This window comes from Bison bison, unplaced genomic scaffold (genome assembly GCF_000754665.1).
Source record: "Bison bison bison isolate TAMUID 2011002044 unplaced genomic scaffold, Bison_UMD1.0 scf7180017863978, whole genome shotgun sequence".
Lineage (NCBI taxonomy): Eukaryota > Metazoa > Chordata > Mammalia > Artiodactyla > Bovidae > Bison > Bison bison.
The window spans coordinates 399,016-411,409 of NW_011494550.1; the positions used below are offsets into that span (position 1 = coordinate 399,016).

The 12,394-nt window shown below is 44.3% G+C and overlaps 1 protein-coding gene across 4 annotated transcripts in view; it reads left to right on the plus strand.

Moving 5' to 3' along the window:
- The window catches only part of LOC104984300 (docosahexaenoic acid omega-hydroxylase CYP4F3-like), a 32,306-nt gene that overhangs the window by 18,492 nt on the left and 1,420 nt on the right, over positions 1-12,394 (plus strand). For 2 of the 4 annotated variants that reach the window (XM_010833976.1, XM_010833975.1), the window contains exons 8-13: positions 8,015-8,081; positions 8,220-8,394; positions 11,014-11,147; positions 11,242-11,306; positions 11,494-11,576; positions 11,957-12,387. In XM_010833976.1, the coding sequence (XP_010832278.1) occupies positions 8,015-8,081; positions 8,220-8,394; positions 11,014-11,147; positions 11,242-11,306; positions 11,494-11,576; positions 11,957-12,134 (702 nt within the window). In that variant the 3' untranslated portion in view covers positions 12,135-12,387. The remainder of the gene's footprint in view (positions 1-8,014; positions 8,082-8,219; positions 8,395-11,013; positions 11,148-11,241; positions 11,307-11,493; positions 11,577-11,956; positions 12,388-12,394) is intronic. The other 2 variants (XM_010833978.1, XM_010833977.1) reach the window with 1 other exon arrangement.

The following is a 12,394-nucleotide window of genomic DNA, read 5'->3' on the forward strand; positions in this document are numbered from 1 at the left end:
CGCCTCCCCCACCCCTGCCACTCGGTTTTCTGGGTGTACAACTAGGGCCCCTTTTCCGGTGTGCCGTGTGTCTCTTCTGGGAAGCTGATCTCTGGCTGTGGCCCTCCCGGTGGATGTCGACCATCCAGAATATCAAGAAGTCTTGCTTAGCAATGAAGCCTGCTTGCAGTTTGGTAGGTGATGCCTCTCTGGGGCCATGAGTGCCCCCTTCTGGCTCTGGCTGCCCTCACCTGCCTGTCTCCAGTGGGGGATGGGCCAGTCTGCAGCCATCTAGCTCTGCTCAGTCCTTTGTTCTGTGAGCGGGCCTGGCAGTGTCTTGCTGCTGCTGCTGCTAAGTCTCGTCAGTCGTGTCCGACTCTGTGCGACCCCATAGACTGCAACCCACTAGGTTTCCCCATCCCTGGGATTCTCCAGGCAAGAACACTGGAGTGGGTTGCCATTTCCTTCTCCAATGCATGAAAGTGAAAAGTGAAAGTGAAGTCTCTCTGTCGTGCCCTTAGGTTAGGGCTTTTCACGGGATAGCTATCCCACAGTCTGATTTGCTATCTCAGTTAGTTCCCTCAGATTGCCCTCGGGGCATTCAGGCCCGTCCTTACTCTAAGCAATGCAGCCCATGCCTCCCTGCCCAGCCCCCACTTGCTAGTGGTGGATGCAGGTGTCTGTGCTGCTTCTCCTCTGGGAGTTACCATTGGGCACATAATTTCCTTTCAAAGACAATGAGCTGCTTTTCTGGGTGCCTGATGTCCTCTGCCAGCCCTCAGAAGTTGTTTTGTGGAATCTACTCAGCTTTCAAATGTTCGTTTAATGAATTTGTGGGGAAGAAAGTGGGCTCCCTGTCCTATTCCTCCACCTTCTTAGGACCCAAGTGTATGATCTTTTTAATGTGTTGTTGGATTCTGTTTGCTAGGATTTTGTTGAGGATTTTTGCATCTATGTTTATCAGTGATATTGGCCTGTTGTTTTCTCTTTTTGTACCATCTTTGTCTGAGTTTGGTATTAGGGTGATGGTGGCCTCATAGAATGAGTTTGGCAGCTTACCTTCCTCTGCAGTTTTCTGGAAGAGTTTGAGTAGGATAGGTGTTAGCTCTTCTCTAAATTTTTGGTAGAATTCACCCATGAAGCCATCTGGTCCTGGGCTTTTGTTTGTTGGAAGGTTTCTGATTACAGTTTCGATTTCTGTGCTTGTGATAGGTCTGTTTCTTCTGTTGCTGCTAAGTCACTTCAGTTGTGTCCAACTCTGTGTGACCCCATAGGCGACAGCCCACCAGGCTCCTCTATCCCTGGGATTCTCCAGGCAAGAATACTGGAGTGGGTTGCCATTTCCTTCTCCAATGCATGCATGCATGCTACGTCGCTTCAGTCATGTCTGACTCTATGCGACCGTATGGACAGCAGACCACCAGGCTCCTCTGTCCATAGGATTCTATAGGCAAGAATACTGAAGTGGGTTGCCATTTCCTTCCCCAGATAGGTCTGTTAAGATTTTCTATTTCTTCCTGGTTCAGTTTTGGAAAGTTATACTTTTCTAAGAATTTGTCCATTTCTTCCAAGTTGTCCATATTACTGGCATGTAGTTGCTGATAGTAGTCTCTTATGATCCTTTGTATTTCTGTGTCATCTGTTGTGATTTCTCCGTTTTCATTTCTAATTTTTTTTTATTTGATTCTTCTCGCTTTTTACTTGATGAGTCTGGCTAATGGTTTGTTTATTTTATCTTCTCAAAGAACCAGCTTTTTGTTTTGTTGATTTTTGTCATAGTATCCCTTGTTTCTTTTTCATTTATTTCTTCCCTAATTTTTATGATTTCTTTCCTTCTACTAACTTTGGGGTTCTTCATTTCTTCTTTTTCTATTTGCATTAGGTGTAGTTATTTATTTGATTTTTCTGTTGTTTCTTGAGGTAAGCTTGTATTGCTATGAACTTTCCCCTTAGCACTGCTTTTACTGAATCCCATAGGTTTGGGGTTGTTGTGTTTTCATTTGCATTCGTTTCTATGCATATTTTGATTTCTTCTGTGATTTATTGGTTATTCAGAAGTGTGTTGTTTAGCCTCCATATGTTTGTGTATTAATACTTTTTTTTTCCTGTAGTAGACATCTTAATCTTACCACATTGTGAACAGAAAAGATGCTTGAAATGATTTCAATTTTTTTGAATTTACCAAAGCTACATTTATGGCCCAGGATGTGATCTATCCTGGAGAAGGTTCCGTGGGAACTTGAGAAAAAGGTGAAACTCATTGTTTGGGAGTAAAATGTCCTGTAGATATCATTTAGGTCTAACTGGTCCATTGTATCATTAAAGTTTTGTGTTTCCTTGCTAATTTTCTGTTTAGTTGATCTCTCCATAGGTGTGAGTGGGGTATTAAAGTCTCCCACTATTATTGTGTTACTGTTAATTTCCCCTTTCATACTTGTTAGCATTTGCCTTACATATTGTGGTGCTCCTATGTTGGGTGCATATATATTTATAAATATTATATCTTCTTGGATTGATCCTTTGATCATTATGGAGTGCCTTCTTTGTCTCTTTTCACAGCCTTGATTTCAAAGTATATTTTATTTGATATGTGTATTGCTACTCCTGCTTTCTTTTGGTCTCCATTTGCATGAAATACCTTTTTCCAGCCCTTCACTTTCAGTCTGTATGTGTCCCTTGTTTTGGGGTGGGTCTCTTGTAGACAGCATATATAGGGGTCTTGTTTTTGTATCCATTCAGCCAGTCTTTGTCTTTTGGTTGGGGCATTCAACCCATTTACATTTAAGGTAATTATTGATAAGTATGATCCTGTTGCTATTTACTTTATTGTTTTGGGTTCAAGTTTGTAAACCTTTTCTGTGTTTCCTGTCTAAAGAAGATCCTTAGCATTTGTTGAAGAGCTGGTTTGGTGGTGCTGAATTCTCTCAGCTTTTGCTTGTCTGTAAAACTTTTGATTTCTCCTTCATATTTGAATGAGATCCTTGCTGGGTACAGTAATCTGGGTTGTGGGTTTTTCTCTTTCATCACTTTAAGTATGTCCTGCCATTCCCTTCTGGCCTGAAGAGTTTCTATAGAAAAATCAGCTGTTATCCTTATGGGAACACCCTTGTGTGTTATTTGTTGCTTTTCCCTTGCTGCTTTTAATATTTGTTCTTTGTGTTTGATCTTTGGTAATTTGATTAATATGTGCTTTGGGGTGTTTCACCTTGGGTTTATCCTGTTTGGGACCCTCTGGTTTTCTTGGATTTAGGTGGCTATTTCCTTCCCCATTTTAGGGAAGTTTTCAACTATTATCTCCTCAGGTATTTTCTCATGGCCTTCTTTTTGTCTTCTTCTTCTTCTGGGACTCCTATGATTTGAATGTTGGGGCATTTAACATTGTCCCAGAAGTCTCTGAGATTGTCCTCATTTCTTTAAATTCTTTTTTTTTTTTTCCTCTCTGCTTCATTTATTTCCACCATTCTATCTTCCACCTCACTTTTCCTATCTTCTGCCTCAGTTATTCTACTGTTGATTCCATCCAGAGTGCTTTTGATCTCACTTATTGCATTATTCATTATTGATTAACTCTTTTTTGTTTCTTCTAGGTCCTTGTTAAACCTTTCTTGCATCTTCTCAATCCTTGTCTCTAGTCTATTTATCTGTAACTCCATTTTGTTTTCAAGATTTTGGATCATTTTCACTATCATTATTTGGAATTCTTTTTAAGGTAGACTCCCTATCTCCTCCTCTTTTGTTTGCTTTGGTGGGCTTTTATCCTGTTCCTTAACCTCTTGGGTATTTCTATGCCTTTTCATCTTGTTTAGATTGCTGTGTTTGGGGTGGCCTTTCTGTATGCTGGAAGTTTGTGGTTCCTCTTTATTGTGGAGGTTCCTCCCTGTGCGTGGGGTTGAACAATTGGTCTGTCAAGGTTTCCTGGTTAGGGGAGCTTGCATCGGGTTCTGTTAGATGGAGCTAGATCTCTTCTCTCTGAAGTGCAATGAAGTGTCCACTAGTGAGTTTTGAGATGTATATAGGTTTGGTGTGACTTTTGGCCACCTGTATTTTAATGCTCAGGGTTATGTTCCCACACTGTTGGAGAATTAGCTTGGTATGTCTTGCTCTGAAACTTGTTGGCTCTTGGGTGGAGCTTGGTTTCAGTGTAGGTATGGAGAAATATCAATAACCTCAGGTATGCAGATGACACCACACTTATGGCAGAAAGTGAAGAGGAACTAAAAAGCCTCTTGATGAAGGTGAAAGAGGAGAGTGGAAAAGTTGTCTTAAAGCTCAACATTCAGAAAACGAAGATCATGGCATCTGGTCCCATCACTTCATGGGAAATAGATGGGAAACAGTGGAAATGGTGTCAGACTTTATTTTGGGGGGCTCCAAAATCACTGCAGATGGTGACTGCAGCCATGAAATTAAAAGACGCTTACTCCTCAGAAGAAAAGTTATGGCCAACCTAGATAGCATATTGAAAAGCAGAGACATTACTTTGCCAACAAAGGTCCGTCTAGTCAAGGCTATGGTTTTTCCAGTGGTCATGTATGGATGTGAGAGTTGGACTGTGAAGAAAGCTGAGCGCTGAAGAATTGATGCTTTTGAACTGTGGTATTGGAGAAGACTCTTGAGAGTCCCTTGGACTGCAAGGAGATCCAACCAGCCCATTCTGAAGGAGATCAGCCCTGGGTGTTCCTTGGGAGGAATGATGCTAAAGCTGAAACTCCAGTACTTTGGCCACCTCATGCGAAGAGTTGATTCATTGGAAAAGACTCTGATGCTGGGAGGGATTGGGGGCAGGAGGAAAAGGGGATGACAGAGGATGAGATGGCTGGATGGCATCACTGACTCGATGGATGTGAGTCTGAGTGAACTCCGGGAGTTGGTGATGGACAGGGAGGCCTGGCGTGCTGCGATTCATGGGGTCGCAAAGAGTCGGACACAACTGAGCGACTGAACTGAACTAATGGAGGCTTTGGGATGAGCTCTTGTCGGTTAATGTTTCCTGGAATCAGAAGTTTTCTCGTGTTCTCAAGTTTTGGACTTAAGCCTCCTGCCTCTGGCTTTAAGTCTTATTCTTACAGTAGCCTCAAGACTTCTCCATCCATACAGCACTGATGATAAAACATCTAGGTTAATGGTAAAAGAATATCCACAGTGAGGGACACCCAGAGAGGCTCACAGAGCTATATGGAGAATAGAAGGGGGGTAGGGAGATAGAGGTGACCTGGAGGAGAAGAGGGGGAATCAAAAGGGGAGAGTGCAGTCTAGCCAGTAATCAATTCCCTATGTGTTCTCCACAGTCTGGAACACTCAGAGAGGCTCACAATTACATAGAGAAGAGAAGAGGGAAGAAGGAGATGGAGGTGACCAGGAGGAGAAGAGGGGGAGTCAAAAGGAGAGAGACAAATATAGCCAGTAATTGTTCCCTAAGTCTTTTCCACATCCCAGAACACCCAAAGAGATTCACAGATTCAGGTAGAGAAGAGAAGGGGGAGGGATTAGATAGAGGTGACATGGGGGAGAGAAAAGAGAGTCAAAAGGGGAGAGAGCAATCAAGCCAGTAATCACACTTCTAAGTAAAAATGGTTACTGAAGATTAGATTCTTAAAGATACAAAATTGATAACAAATACCAAAAAGCAAAGATTAAAAATCTAGAGTAGAATTTAGACTCTCAAAAATATAATATTAAAAAATCACACACAAAAAAAAATATATATATATATACACACGAAATTTGCTTTAAAAATAGGGTCTTTTTTTTTTCTCAAAGTAATAGTAGGTTATAAAAATAAAAATTAAAGGAGTAATAAATAACTTAAAAATAAAATTTTAAAATGATAATAGTAAAAAATATCTAGGAATTTCTCTGGAGTTGTTGAGAACAGTGTGGGGTCGGTTCAGTTTCAGATAGTTCCTTGTTCCAGCTTATACTTCTTCTCAAGATCCATAGGCCCCTTCCAATGTAGTCAATGCTAAATATAGGGTTTTAATCTGTTTCACCTGTCACTTCCAAGGCAGTTCCCTCTTCTTTGTTTCTTTTGGCTTCCTCTGTTTGCAAGTCTCTTCAGTATCTAATTTCTGCCCTAATACAAGGGGGCTAAGATGTTCACTTATGCAGGCTCACTTGTTCAGTTGTGCTGTGGGAAGAGAGGAACACTGCAAACAAATATCACTGGTGTATGTGGGGAGTGCTCGCAGTGTCTGAGCCACACTGGTTTTGCCCCCACTCACGGCACATGTGCTTTCCTGGTCTACACTGCTCAGGCTCCAGGTTGTTCTACAGCAGAACTGTCCAAAGAAGGCCCTGGGTTGCGTGCACTTCCCAGGTCTAAGCTGCTCATGTTCAGGTTCTCAGGTACTCCACCAAGGCACAGACTTGGTTGGGCCTGTGTTTTGTGCGCTTCCAGGGTCCGAGCAGCTCAGGCGACCAGGTGCTTGGTGAGTGCACTGTCTCAGGTGTGTGGTGCGTCTTATCACCTCCCCAGTCTTAGCCACTCAGTTTCCTGGGTGCACAGCGAGAGCGCCATCTCAGGTGTGCCATGTGTCTCCTCTGCAGAGCTGATCTCAGGCTGTGACCCTCCTGGCGGGTGTCAACTGTCCAGGATCCCAGGAAGACTTTGTTAGCAACTGGGAGCCTGCTCACAATTTGGTGGAGGACGCATCTCTGGAGCCGAGATTGCCCCTTGCCCTCTGGCTGTGGCTGTCACCCGCCTGCCTCTCTGCCTCTGGTGGGGGGAGGGGCCAGTTTGCAACCAGCTAGCTCTCCTCTGACATTCGCTCAATCCTTTGCTCTGTGAGTGGACCAGGCTGTGCCTTAGGTTAGAGCTTTTCGCAGGAAATTTCTCTCTCTCTCTCTCTCTCTCTCTCTCTGGTTAACCCACAGTTTGGTTTGCTTTCTCACATTAGCTCCCTCAGAATGTCCTCAGGGCATTCAGGCCCAGTCCGTACCCTAAGCATGCAACCCGTGCCTCCCTGTTCAGCCCCCCTCGCTGCTAGCAGGCACAAGCGTCTGGGCTACTTCTCCACAGGGAGTTGCGGTTAGGCGCATATTCTGTGGGTTGTTTTTTTTTTTTCCTTCTGGTTATGTTGCCCTCTGAGATTCCAAAACTCCCCACAAACCTGCCAGTGAGAGGGTTTCCTGGTGTTTGGAAACTTTTCCTCCTTCATGACTCCTACCCCGGGATGGATCTCCATCCCTAACTCTTTTGTCTCTCTTTTTGTCTTTTATATTTTGTCCTATCTCCTTTCAAAGAGAATGGGCTGCCTTTCTGGGTGCCTGGTGTCCTCCACCAGCACTCAGAAGTTGTTTTGTAGAATTTTCTCAGCATTCAAATGATCTTTTGATGAGTTTGTGGAGGAGAAAGTGGTCTCCCTGTCCTATTCATCCACCATCTTAGGACCATCCCCCCTAATTTATTTATTTTAATTGGAGGCTAATTACTTTACAATATTGTAGTGGTTTTACCTCCAGTTTTTAAACTTTGGAATATACACAGGACTTCTCCTTCTTCCCTGTGTTCGAGGAGGGAAGGGAGATGGGAAAAGAGAGAGGAGGGAAGGGAAGGGAGGGGAGTGGAAGGGAAGGGAAAATAGTGGAGAGGAGAGAAGAATAGACAAGAGCAGAGCAGAGATGAGAAGAGGTTGTTTGGGAGCTTAATCAGAACCTCTTCACTGAGAAGGCAAAGTCTGCATGTTCTACAGGTGTACAACCCATTCCTATCTCCAGGAGGCATTAGGAATGGGTTTTAATCTCTACTTCTAAGGTAAACTTGTCATCAGTCATCCTGTAACCAAGGTTACATCATGTAGAAACATGAAAATACTTATGAATCATTGATTCCCTTTACCATGGATGCCACAGGAGGCAAAGAGTTCAAGGAGGAGGTCTGTGGGTGGGGCATCTGGTGGTACTGAGCAAAGGAGGTCTAGGACTTCAGATTGAGCTTGGGTTTCTATATGGATAATGGAGCTTCAGAGATTGTCTCAGTTTAGGCTTGGGGGCCCTCAGAACTTGTGTGAATCTGGGAATCTTGCTTTCTCTCCAGGATGAAGATGGGAAGGGATTATCAGATGAAGACATCCGAGCTGAAGCTGACACCTTCATGTTTGAAGGTGAGGGTCCCAGTGTGGAACTACACAGAGAGATGGGTCTCTCCCCCAACCCAGGAACTTGGCAAGTGGGCACTGGGTCATGCCATCCCTCCCCATCCCCCCATGGGCCTTAAGGTGAGGGTGCTGTCCACACTCTAGTTCTGAAATGGACCAGAGATCCAAGCCTCTCTGGATGCTCCTCAGGCCATGACACCACAGCCAGTGGCCTCTCCTGGGTCCTGTACAACCTTGCAAAACACCCAGAATACCAGGAGCGCTGCCGGCAGGAGGTGCAAGAGCTCCTGAAGGACCGTGAGTCTAAAGAGATTGAATGGTGAGTGCAAGTCTTCATGGCCTTTTTCTGATCCCCTGCTTCCTGGCTTTGGAAGAGTGAAAATATTCTTGTGAATTCTGTCCTTATTTCTTAGTGGGAATGTGAGAAGATCCCAGAAACAGGGTCTGGGAAAAGTTTGCAGGTTTGGGGGACAGAAAGTCCTGCACTAACTAGCAACAATGTGTGAGGGCAGATGATACCAGTGAGCACCTATTCAGTAAATGAACTTTCCCTCCACTTCTTTACTTTTCTCTCTGAAGTCACATGTTTTCAAAAATCTTCATTCTATTTCCTCATATACTAATTCCTCATATTATTTAGTCCAGGATTTAAAAGGAACACCTGAGGACTAAAGTCATTCAACTCCTTTCCAGGAATATCTGCATCTTCTTCCATCCATTCCCCATTTAGGAAACACTGCAAAACTGCCTCCCTCTCCCCAGTTCTATGCCATCTCCAATTCTCCTCACCTCATTGTGTGTCCTGGAGACTCAGGAAGGACCAGTCCCAGTATTTGCCTTCCAGGATCTCCCAGCCTGGTGGGAGATAGTCCCAGGTCAGGACACTCCCAGTGTGCATGGACCAGGCTGGGATTTGATATGATAGGCTTGTGGAAAACAAATTACTTAATAATATTAACATGCTATTCCAGAGTGTGGAATGGATATCCATTTTTAGATATTCACATAATCTTTAGGCTTTTAATAGAGTCTAAAATTTTAGCATAGAGATCTTAGGCAGCTTTTGCTAAACAAACCCTTAGGTACCTCTTGTTCCTATGGTGAAACATATAGTCTATCTGGATTGAGAAACATTTATAAGTTCATTTGGAATATAGACATTCACATGTCTTCCAGATATTTTATATCATCACCATCTTTTCTTTCATCTATTATATTATTTCTAAAGAAAAACTAATAATTTATGGGTATAAATTTCTTGCCCAGTGAATATTGTAAGTGCTAGATATGGTCTTATACCAACAGGACAAAGAAAGATCATTTATAATAAAAACTCTTGTAACAACTGGAGAGCTACATGGAAAAAGGTTAATTCAACATGGTCTTATGTCTTATAAGAAAATAACATATACACTAATCAAAGGTTTAAAATAAAAATAAAAGAGCCTTGGGACATCTCTAGTGGTCCAGTGGTTAAGAATTCACCTTGCAATGCAGGAGACTTAGGTTTGATCCCTGGCTGGGGAACTAAGATCCCATGTGCACAGTAGCAACTAAACCCACACGTGGCTAAACAGAGTCCATGGACCCAGTGAAAGATCCCGCCTGACACAACAAAGATCTGATGCAACTAAGACCTGCTGAAACCAAACAAATATTTTTTTCAGAAAATAATAAAATAAAGGAACCTTAAAGGCTCTAGAGGAAACCAGGGGAAATTATTTTATAGCTCCAGAGTAGGAAAGGCCTTATTTTGGACACAAGTCCCAAGAGATGTACAAGAAAACCTTGACACACTGTTACACGAAAAAGATACAGAGCAATGTGTATGGTATATAGCATGATACTGCATAAGTATTAATGCAAAAAAGTACTCCTGGAAGGATACATAAAAAATAACCACTAGTCAAACTGTGAGGAATGGAAATGAGTGATACTGAGACATGGGGTGGTGTTTTGTGGTTTTCCAATTTGGAACTAGCTAACTATATCAGCTATTAAGAATTTAAATCACTACACAAAACTAAGGGGATAAAGAAAAAGAATTCAGTCCCCTTACTGGGTCTTATCTTCAATATTTGTACAAGTTTTCCAGTGAGTTGCTTCCCTGATAGCTCAGTTGGTTAAGAATCTGCCTGCAATGCAGGTGACCCCAGTTTGATTCCTGGGTTGGGAAGATTTGCTGGAGAAGGGGAAGTCTACCCACTCCAGTATTCTTGGGCTTCCCTTGTGGCTCAGCTGGTAAAGAATCCCCCTACAATGCGGGAGACCTGGGTTCAATCCCTGGGTTGGGAAGATTCACTGGAGAAGGGAAAGGCTACCCACTCCAGTATTCTGGCCTGGAGAATTCCATGGACTGTATAGTCAATGGGGTCACAAAGAGTCGGATGCAACTCTCACTTTCACTTTTTCCAGTGAATTCTCTTGTTTTCTAAGTATAAAACCACTCTCTGCCAAAAATGATACATTTACCCCCATGTTTCAAATGGCATTTCTCTTTTTCCCTCTTCTAAGTTCATTAGCTAGTATCCCTAGTGCTGTTATAAATAAGAGTAAACACTGAATTTGACTTTTTATTTCTTTCTCATTTTTTGGTTTTTCTCTTACCGTAAAGAATATTTCATTTTAAAACAAATTAGTAAACTTTCTTTTTGGTTGGTTCTTTGATGTTTTGCTTAGAAAAGCTTCTAAAAATATGTGGCTAAATTCTGTCTGGTACTTCTGTGATTTTTCTTTCTTTTTAGGAACCATCTTATTGAGCTGTGATGGACAAAGAAAAAGTTGTACATATTTAATGTATACAATGTAATGGGTTTGGCACTATTTGATCCATCTGTGATTATGTTATAGACAGAAGGGATTCTATAGGGCAGTAGGAGTGCTGGAGGGTGGCATGTCTATTTTTGCTCCCCAGATAATTGTCATGGGGTTTCCTTAGGGACGACCTGGCTCAGTTGCCCTTCCTGACCATGTGCATCAAGGAGAGTCTGCGGTTGCACCCCCCAGTCACGGTCATCTCCCGCAGCTGTACCCAGGACATCACGCTTCCAGATGGCCGGGTCATCCCCAAAGGTGCTCACAATGACTATAGGATGAGGCTCCTGGTCAGAAAGGGGGCCCATCAGGCAGGTTGAACCTAATTCTGACTGGTCCTCCTCTCCCATAGGTGTTATCTGCCTCATCAGCATTTTCGGGACCCACCACAACCCATATGTGTGGCCAGACCCTGAGGTGATGCCTCCACCACGCCATACCTCCATCATCCCTGTCCATTCCCTTTGGGGGACCCAAAGGCAACTACAGAATTCTGATTGGCCAATCAGACATCACTTCCCTCCCATTATACACACATCTGCCTCTCTAAAGATGGACGTTCTGGGAGATACCACCTAGTAACCCTGTCTTGTCTTGCCCCCAGGTCTATGACCCCTTGCGCTTCAAGCCAGAAAACATCAAGGGGAGGTCACCGCTGGCTTTTATCCCCTTCTCAGCAGGTCCCAGGTGAGGGCATTGGGCATTTGAGGTGAGGATGGAGTAGTGGGAGGCAGGGGTCTGGGACTAAGATTCCAGGCTTAACTGTAGGGGCCAGGAAGGGGGAAAATTTAAGACTCCCCTCCCCCAGACAAAATGGCAAGGGCCTAGGGAATGGTAGGGGGCACAAGGAGGGGTCCACAGTGTGCTGAGGGGTCGGTTCCCCTGTGTTCTGGTCTGAGTTCAGGACTGGAGTGTGGGCAAGGGTCTGGGAACATGCAAGCCCACACGGGGGTTCCTGGCATGGTTAGCTTCCTTCTCTACCACTGTATGTGTAAGTTGTGGGCCGGGTGCTATGGGGCCCAGGTGAGGGTTCCGGGTGCAGTCAGAACCCCCGCTCCTGCCCACAGGAACTGCATCGGGCAGACATTTGCCATGACCGAGATGAAGGTGGTTCTGGCACTCACACTACTGCGGTTCCGCATCCTGCCAGATGAGGAGGAGCCTTGCCGGAAGCCAGAGCTGATCCTGCGGGCGGAGGGCGGACTTTGGCTGCGGATGGAGCTGCTGAGCACAGGGCAGCAATGACGCACCCACCTTCTGGCCTGAGATCCACCATGACCATAGACACCTCACTGCAGATCCCAAGGAATAAATCTGGGACTTCGCTGGTGATACAGTGGTTAAGACTTTGTGCTTCCACTGCAAGGGTCACAGGATCCTGATCCGGGAGCTCACGTCTGTCCCAAGCCTCATTGAGACCCAACAGGGGGCCCTTGGGGCCTGGATGGATCCAGGCAGATGGGTGTGGCTGTGAACCTGCGGGTGGGGGGGGGGGAAGGGGGGGG